General features: G+C 36.2%; 1 protein-coding gene across 2 annotated transcripts in view; it reads right to left on the bottom strand.

Annotated features, from left to right (window-relative positions):
- LOC100649920 overlaps positions 1 to 9,496 on the bottom strand; it is a 69,853-nt gene extending 60,357 nt beyond the window's left edge. For both annotated transcript variants that reach the window (XM_012321303.3, XM_012321305.3), the window contains exon 1: positions 9,365 to 9,496. In XM_012321303.3, coding sequence (XP_012176693.1) covers positions 9,365 to 9,374 — 10 coding nt within the window. In that variant the 5' untranslated portion in view covers positions 9,375 to 9,496. The remainder of the gene's footprint in view (positions 1 to 9,364) is intronic.
- Positions 9,497 to 10,477: the final 981 nt, after the last annotated feature.

The raw sequence follows: 10,477 nt of genomic DNA on the forward strand, positions 1-10,477 counted from the left end.
TACAAATTTTATAATGCAAACACAGTAATAATGTGCATAGAAGACTAAGACTCCTGCTTGACGTTTGGTAGAGAATCAAAAATTATTCGTAAATTTGTAACGATACGTTATATATGGTTTTCACATGATGGCACTCCAACTCATTTTGTTAGACGTTTAGACTCGACATGCGTAAGAGGTTTAAAGCAAAATTGAAGAACACACAGATTGAACGTGACGTTACTGTTTTGTAGTCTCCTCGGACGATAATAGATCTTTCTTCTAAAGTTATGTAAAACATAGAGTGACGACTATTCTGAGCACGACAAGTAAAATATAAGGATAAGAACACTGCGCATCAGCTATTTCTTCAATGTTATCAAATATTTAAAACAATATTCACAAATGATTTAATAAATCTAAGAATCCATGGATGTTACTTTGAACATTTAATAAAATAATTTTAACCTGAAAATAATTATTTGACGGTAATGATCACGGAAGAATTTCTTGTAGGTACATTATACGATTAGTCCTTCTGCCCCTTTAATTAAGAAAAAGATTAGAGTCGATTTATTTGCAACTGTAAAGAAAACGGTTTGTAACACTGATCTGGTTTGTAGGTGATCAAACCTATACAAGAGCACTAACTCATTAGTTTGTTAATCATTCTCATTTGTATAACTCGTTAAATCTATAATAACAGTCTAATCTATGACAATAATCTAATCGATGCTAAATTCCAAGAAAAATGTAAGGTGAAAACATATTGGATATAATAAATAATAAAGAAAAGAGGTATGTAACTTTGTAAGGTATGTAACAGACTTCGAGGATATTCTTTCAGTTCTGGAAGCTATTAAATCCAAAAACTCAATTATCAAAATATTATGGAAAATTATAACGAAATCTTGTTAAAAACTTGCAATATAAAAGATTAAAATCAAGTGGAGAATCAACATTCTTAAAACGTTTGATATTTGATCTTCTCCTAAATAAATACATTAAATTATTTGTATAAATATTAATATTTTAGAAATTGTATATATTTGCAATTAAATTACAAAGTGATTTTATTATGTAAACGAAAGTGTACATATATTACTTAAGTAATATTCGTATAGTAATTATAATCGATGATTCTATATGTAGATAATTAAATAAAAAATTTTGTATAAAGAGATTTTTCTCTTCTAGTGCATCACAGCAAGAGAAAAAAATGAACATGTAGCAGTCTGCAACCTATTTTTGGACGTAGAGCACTGGCTTGGAATGAATCATATCTACTACCAAACGATAAGCGTCCGTTTTTCCTTTGAAATAATAGTTCGAAATAACTTCATTAAAGCAAAATTCTCATTACGTAACGAAGCATATACACGCTTAGTGTATAAAAGTATTGCGACATTTAATATATACATGTCAAGTTATTTTTCACGTAACCTATACCCAAATAAAAAGGTACAATCGTATTCTTTCGTCAGTACTCGAGACATCGATATTATTTTTGACACTATATTTGAAAAAACATTCGTTAAAATGTTAATGCGTAAATTCTGGTAACTGCGAGTAACAAAGTAACGAAGTGTATTGAGATACCATTGCCAATGACTCGTACAGTGCTGCCACCGGCAGAGAAACGGGAGATTCCCGCGGCTAGCAAGTGAGTCACGCGTGCGAATGGGCTCGTTCGTCTGACGAAGCGTCCTTCCCCGCCCCACGGTCTAACAAAACATCCCACTCATTCTCTGTAGACTGACGAAGCGCCAACACCCTCCCCGCAAGCGTCTTCGCAACACCAAGCGCACACGAGGACGGTTGCTGGTTCCCCGCTGTGTCTCCGTGAGTCGACAAGACTCGACTTGACTCGGCTCCGTTCGCCTTGCCAGCCACGAGGAAACCCCGACTTCCCCACTCGCTGCGCACCACTCCGCACTTGCCGCTTACCGCCCATGATCGTTACCCCGCGCTCTACCCCGCCGACGAGCCGTTCTCAGAAGAGAAGCAGTAAACTCGACGCAGATTCGCGTCGTTCGACTTGCGCCACGCCACGCCACGCCACGCCGCGCCGCGCCACACCACACCGCACCGCACCGCACCGCACCGCACCGCACCGACAGAGCGGTGAACGGGTGATTAGGTCACGCACCCCGTGCGTCGTCTACGTGCCCTAGGCCGTTCACGGCCGTGTGTCCGCGGAATCCCCCGTTGTTTTTAACAGCCACCGATCACCTCCCTACCTATTATTACCAACATTCTCTGCCTCTGGTTTCTAACGTAGCTTGGAATGCGCCACTTTCACGATTTGCGCGAATCGCTTTATTTTTATTTCAACTGTTCGTGTTAACGCGCCGATTTCTTTTCAATTAGACACAGTTTTTCGAATGGAATATTGCGGTGATTTTATATTTTTTCAAATCATGATATCATCACTAGACTGCGGATTTTTATGTAAATTCACATTTTTGAGAATATAATACGAAAAATAAAAGTTACTTTACCTATATACTATGTATATATATTACCTATGAAATGTAAAAGACACTACGCTTTGGACATTTTATATATCTTATGTTATATCATGTGCGTTTTGTGCACTTTTGCACTTTCGAGTTTCCTGCAAATGATATTTTGATTTGATCGTGCACATTTGTTATCGATAATCTCACACAAAGATTGTGTGATTTATCAAGCGCTATTGTTGAACGTTAGAAACGCTATATTAATAAATTGCTTGATACTACATTTTTAACACAAAAAAGGAAGAATAAGAAAATACAATTTCTTATTCAAGCTCAGTTACTATTCAAAAGTAACTTGAAGACAAATCTTTCGAGAATTAACATCATTAAAGACTATTGCAAAGCGCATGCTACTATGCAGAATCTTTCCGGACTTATGTATGAGAATCTTTATGTTTTCCTGGGACCGTAAATGTCATAAGTGATCATCACAGAGAGTAGTTTTACCAGGAAATTTCCACAATGGATAAACGATACTCAAGTATGCTGGCAGATTACTATTAAACGCTGAAGATGCTCCAAAGATAAAGCGCAGCCTAAAAATAAAGCGAGGTTTTCGTTTCACATATTCCTCGGTGGAAACAATTTCCACTGTTTTATAAAATTATTACGAAACGTTTGTAACATTTTATAATAAAGAATAATAAAAGTATTTTCCAGAACACCGTTATTTCACACAATAATATATAAACATATGTAAACTATACTTAAACTATACATATGATATACAAACATCAAGAGGACATCAAAGAATAAATTTTCTAATTATAATAAGAATATTGTATTTTTATTTCTATTGTTGATCTTATAGAACTATTTCTTTTCCAGATGCGACTATATCATGTAAAACTTTGATTCTCGCATTCGTAAGTCACGATTATTTTGTACAAACATTCAACCTCAAAATATTTCATATCGGTGTAATGTGGACGTCAACAAAAATAACTTATTACAGTAAGGAGGATAAAAAAAGAAGGACGTTAGGCTTGACAGGAAAATTCATTCACGCTACAACCATTACCGTCAAATGTTTAAGTATCATATTTTTCCATTTTAAATCTTCATTTCGCAAATCATGAAATATGTACATTTCTAAAAATCATCAAAATACAACGCATAAATTGCCGATTGGTAAATTATAGTTATCAATTAATGAGTTTCACATGAACATTTTAGTTTCTGCGCAACTTAACAGTATTCAATGCACGGTAATGACGGAATACTACTTGTGAATGGGTGATTAGGTCATGAAACCTACGCGCGGCGTATCACGGAACATTCGTAATCAAGAATCGTGCGCTTTTTGTGAATAGTTCACTCGTTATTATAGTGATGAAAAACATCTCTTATTGTTGTATCTCATTTAATCTGAAACGATTTATGAAATGGATTATAACATTAATACGAAAGATCTTTCTTCTCTATTCATTTAAATATTTTCTTCCTATTGTTTAATCCATATTTTTCGAAATGATATTGATAATGAAACATTCAATTCAACATAAAAACTATAATCTAAAGGTTCTATGAGTGATTCAATTATTTATAACTTGATATTAATATCGGGAAATTTACTCTCGTGCATGTTACAGCAATAATAAAACAACTTATCAAACATCTTTGATATGGGAATGAGCGACAAACGAAATTTCAGCTTTTTGACGTTAACATAATCTTACCGCCAATACCCAAGATTAAATTATTTTAGCGAAAAAAGAAAAGGGACCTTCCTCAAATTCACTTTTACGCATCGGTTCCAGATAAAAAAAATTGGATTCATCAGTTTTTTACAAGAGAGTGGAGCAGATTTATTGATATCTGAAATATGAATTACGCGGTGGCTAAACGACGACGATTAATCTAATCTCAACCTGCAGCAAAATACAATATCACATCGAAAAATACGTCGTTATCACTGGTATGGTGTATGGTTTTCGATCGGTTTTATCAGAATCAACACAAATTTTAAGCGCGTGTCTCCAACTTCTCTTTTATTACATTAATGTTCCAAAACTATCGCGCAATTCATTAAAAATTGAATAGCGTGCACTATATACATAACGCGAATGTGTTTATAGACAAGAATTAGTTATAGTTAAAATTTTGGAACAGATTTTTCTATAAGATTTCTGTATTAAATAATTTGTTTCCTGTATTTTCTTAAAATAAAACATTAATAGAGACAAACGAAACTGGTAATATAGAATCGAAACATGCTTTTTCTTCAGTAAACTCCCATTCAATTCATTTCCTCTATTGAATCTATTCTTAGCTTGCAGATTCAAGAACGATCAAATGATAGTGCAACGGTTCTTTTTTATTGTGATCATTTATATTCAATCAAAGTATGTGTGTACAAGCTGCCAGTTGAATGGTATGGAAAGGCGTCTAAAATTATACAATTCCTTTAAGAAATTTAAATAAATCAACGAAATAATAATCTTGTTGCGATAACGAAAAGTACTTTGATGATTGATTTTTTATATTCGATAAAAGTCTTTCCAAAGTGTACACATAGCATATTAAAAGACATTAAATAGTATAATAGCAATATTAAGCTTTGCGATATGCATTTCTTTTTATGCCATATATCAACATAGACAGAATATTCAAAACGCATAGAAGGCATGTTCGTGATCTGGATAGATATCTGTTTAACGCAAATAAAACAATTTGAATATGCAGATACTAATTACAACATAAATCCACAAATTGTAAAAAAATATTAAATTTTCCACTTTCCACAGAAGATTTAGTTATAATGCAAATTTTTACTCAAAAAAATAGGATTGCCGACCATGTTTGACGCGTTCAAGCGTTCATAGGCAACGACTATGAGATTTGCTTTCATATATGTAAGTATATATTCTGTCAAGAAAACTATGATTTTACTGTATGCATATAGAAGGATTCGTAGAATAGAAAAGGTTAAGTTTATACCAATTGCTCGGCGTGCGAGTTTTGATAATTATTTTCATTCAATTAAGATCCTTTGCGCCAAAAAAGATAATATTCGTTGAAAGGAAAATACAGAAAATGAGAACGGAAATCACTAGATAAAATCAGTACTTTGTGTTTTGATGCGAGAGAATTTTACTCGCATAATATAATTTCAAATTAAAAGGCTGGAATAATAATTGTGTCGGTTCGTTGAAGCCGTTAAAGTTGCAAGATCGAAAGTAGTTTCGACGAGAAAAATGAATGCATTCAACGCTTTTGTAACGAGGAAAGCGGGAGAAATTTTCATGCAACGAATAAAAGCAACTGGCATACACATGCCTTAATAAGTATATTTATTTACTGTCCGATAAGTAAATTCGAATTCGTATAATAATCGTCGAACTTTTGGCAATTATCAATATCATTAAAAAAAACATAAAAACACGTGTTCTCTTACGGGGAAATGGTCGATCCCTTTGGATGGATACAGGCGGGTCGACTAAGCGGTCGGCTGACAAGGAGTGCCAGATAAAGAACCCTAGTCGACCAGAAAATCTAAAAAGTTAAATTCCGTGGTCGACTGAACATGACTAGGTTTTACTAACCTACACAACAAAATTTAGTGTTCATACATGAAAATTACTCGAAAAATAAAGTCGATCGTCGACTATATCAGTCAACCGAATTTACACTTACACAAAGTGCATTAAAATTTCTCGCTAGTTGGCTACTTAGTCGACCCGTCTATAGCCGCCCTTTGTACCACCGTCGTTGCTAATGGACTATTTACAATATCGCACCAAGAAATTTCTATCTGCTAGAAAATTCCTTATACTTTCAACCCCTTCTCGTACAATTTAATTTGGGCCCGTGCGTGCCATAGTGACAAAATCGTTTACACACTGGGGCAAACAAACTTCGGGTCGTTCTCTTGATCTTCCTTTACTAAGGGGGGAGGGGGGTGTTTATGTTTTGGTCCGCAATCTGTGTTATGAATCTATTTGACCATTTTCATGTTTATTCTGGATTCCATACGAGTCTGACTTGTGATTTTCATATTTTACTCTCTTTCCACGAGTCTCATTCAATATTATACGCCAGGGGGTTAAGCCTATTACAAGGCCGTAAACACTTTATGGTATCAATGAACGAATGTAACCAAGTTTAAAAAATTTACAACAACGATCTCTCGGCTATTAAAGTTTTCCGTCAACATTGATTGAGTCCAATAGTTACGTATTTTAATCAGGTGGTTTAAACGAGTATTCGTAACATCTTTCTTCTACTGGGACAAGTGTGCTATTCATTTTTTCTATGTACGTAATAACGTATCTCTCTTTCTATCCTTTATGACTAAATTTGAATTTAAACACTAACATTTTTAAGACAAGAGGAAATCATTATATCACGTCGATCCATTTAACATTAGCCTTACCAGACCAGTTTCAAAAATGTAGAAATTGATTAATCATATAATATAAGAATTTATAGAAAGTTAGATGAACGAAAGGACTAACAATGTATGTACAACTTTGGTAAGGGGGTAACACGACCGGGCTTGGTAAGGTTAACGCTAAATGAAATATATTTATTTGAAGAATATTATTAGGTCATCCCATAAGTTCGTGCCGACTTTTGTGTATACATTTCATGAGTCGATTTATAAACATACGGCGATAAGGGACCAATGCACTTGAAAAATGGGAAGAAGTTGTACAACGAGAGGGGGATTACATTTTTTCACGAAATGCTACAATTTTTCACGAATATGCTATATAATTCTTTCTATATTATATTAATTATACAATTGACTTAAGAAATAAAAAAATATTTAAGAGAGACTTTCTGTCAGGTACAAATAATCGATTTTGCCTGAATTTAGAAAGAATTTAACTATTTTCTCTATATAAAATCAATACATTATAACGAATAAATTTCCACACTTTTATTGTAAATAAAGCTTCTTTCAAATGAAAATTTCTTAAACTACCAATGGTATGTGAAATCATCATAGAATTTGAATCTGGGTTAACGCTCAGCAGCTGTCTTCCCAATTTCCTCGAATTCTTTTTCGAAACTTCTTGAAAACACGGATATCGAAAACACCACCGGGATTCCATCGAAGTAACTAATAATTAACAGCTATTTATAACATAGTTGGTTATAACATAATTTAAACTTTGTCGATTCGATATAACAGATAACAATTATCAAAATAAAGCAATTGAATTCTTTTAACAGGTTATAGAACTTCGTGCGTGTAACGCATGCATTTCTCTTACTTGAATAATTTGTCAGCGATGATTGTAACATCACGTTCGTTATGTACTATTTGATAAAATAACGTCGGGTTATTTGTCTTTCTTCGTTTCATTCTTTGATAAATTTTTTCGTCAAAAATACTAAAAAAAATACGTAGAACGACATTCACACCACGTGGAGAAATGTCTTCTAGGTATTACGCGTCCTATATATGATATATATAATATAGAGTAACGAAGAATCTGTTAAAACCTACTCTTCTATCTAAACTGCCAATGTTCATAAATGCTAGCTCGGATGCATACAGTCACAACGGAATAGCATGATAGATGATTCCATATCCAACAAATTTTCAAAATCATGTCTGAAAAAAATGTCATACCACATTGTTTATTTATTTTCTTTATATAGAATCTCTGTCTTTCTAGTTGTACTGTTATTTCTGTCCCACCCTATACATATGCATTTGCGTCGAGGATATCAGGCTGGCGAAAAGAAGGCTTCCCTCTTGCTTTAATAACATACGATTTATTGTAAGGAATCTCTCGGTAAGTTTTAATTTTAACAATTTACTTTATGTATGTGTGCTCGTATGTGATGACTTGAACTCGACTTGTGAAAATCTATGTATGTATACACTGTAGTTGAATCAGAAATTATCGCTTTTACACGTCTCTTATCCAAATAAAGCGATTAATTTATTTTTGCGTTAACGTTTCCTTAAATAATGGCTTGGAAGTATAATTATTTATAACAGAATTAAAAAATATAAAAAAGGAAAAATCATGAATAATTTGATGTTTTCTGTAACCTAACAGGCTAGATAACTAAAGAATTCCAGTTGGTCGGTTCGATCTGGTTTCGACTTTATACAGCGGTCGGAGATCAGTCGTGTCACCTACAAGCGTGGCGCGTCGCTAGGTGTCTTTCTGGCGTAGCATGAAAATAGCCAAGCGTACTTGGAATATCGTGCGGCCTACGCGTTAGGCATGCTACAACGGCGTTAACCGAGCGCTCTCCAAGCGTAAGCGAGTGCGAGCTAGCACGAGAGATTACACGGCTCCTTCGAAGAGTGGGGAAATACGTACGAGAGAAGACCGTTGAGGAAAAAGAAAGAAACGGAGCGCGAACAAAGAGAAGGACGGAAAAACAGGAGGGGAAGAAAGGCCGCGAAGCGGAGACAGGTAGATAAATGCGGTTTATGCTAGGAAGAAAGAAGACAGACGACCTCCTGTTGTCGCACCGTATCTTACGAGTATACGGGGTCAGAGACGAGAAGGGGGACAATTGCGAGAATCGGCCAAAGAACGAGAGAAAGAAAGATAGGAAAAGAGGAAAGATAGAAAGAGAGGGACAGATTCTAAGATTGACGGCAAAGGGAGGTTACAAGGAAAGAGGAACACGAACGAAGATAGAGATGGAGGAAGAGAAAGAGAGCAAATAAGAGATTCCAAGAGAGGAAAGGATTCATACACGTGCGCGCGCGCGCCCTCACGAGAGAGAGAAAAAGAGAAAGTCTATAGTGAGGGGTAGAAAAAGAAAGATTCTCGGAATGGAAAGACGGGAGAAGAAGCGAGAAAGAGAGAAAGAGAGATAAAGAGAGAGAGAGAGAGAGAGAGAAAGAGATTGGTAGAAAGAGAGAGGAGTAGCTCATGGTTCACCTGTCGTCATGGCAACGCCGTTTCGCCGCTCACTTGTTACTCCAGAAGCACGAGAACAACACAGAGGGACTTATACGCGCACTATCCTTTTCTCTTTGGTATGCGGTGGGACACAGAGTCGCGACTCCTCTCTCGTTATCCACTTACCAGCGCGTCAATCTGTTTGCTATGCAAATCCCATCCGACCGGTGCTGACGTAGACGGTAACACCAACGCAGAAACGGGTCCGTCGACGATATCTCCTACTAACACACTTAACGGTGAGCAGTTAGTCATTGCCCGCGTAGCATACACGTAGAAAATATAATTGGCTACCACGACGGACCACGCAGCAATTCCACACGGGTTCTCCTTTAGCCCCACCACTTTTCTGCTCGGTAATACTGATACCGAACTCACTACACAACTCTTGCCAGCACCAATACTACTTAGACATATAGTGCTGTTGTTACTACTACGATTACAATCACCAACCGTAATATCACCAATACAACGACGACATCGTGTCGGTAAACGCACCGCAAACTCCACAAACGAATTCCTCTTGCGACTTACACGGTTCCGCACTGATATATATACATATCAGTGCGGCTCCGCGACTCTTGTCTGACGTCATTGGCGCCTAATCGCAACGTATTTCGTGTATCACTTCGCGTACTTCTCTCGGACGTGCACCTCACGCTTTAACCAACGATAAATTCTTCCTGTGTCTTTCTTCCTTTTTTCCTTTTTGCCTTTCTTCCCTCGCGTGATTCTCAAGAATAACGTTACTACGCGATTTCAATAGTCTTGGTTCAACAAGTATCCATGACGGAATTTTCTTTTCCTTTTAGCATAAGTTTCCTATCGCAAAAACGATATAGTGTTACGCAGAAATCAGTTTCTTCGGTTCGATGAATCTTCGCTTGACAGCCAACAGGGACAACGTCGCTTCGAAGAGACAGCTGGGATGCACTATAACGTTACAATTTCTCGCTCATTCGTTCTCGATTGAGACGATAAAGAACCGATTCGATCTACCGTAAGGTACGATCTTGAAGCGCGTATCGCGTATCGAGTGTTTGATCGCGCCACTCACTCGGCACAGGCACAAACCGCTTTCCACCGTGTCTA

Source organism: Bombus terrestris, chromosome 13 (genome assembly GCF_910591885.1).
Source record: "Bombus terrestris chromosome 13, iyBomTerr1.2, whole genome shotgun sequence".
Taxonomy (NCBI): domain Eukaryota; kingdom Metazoa; phylum Arthropoda; class Insecta; order Hymenoptera; family Apidae; genus Bombus; species Bombus terrestris.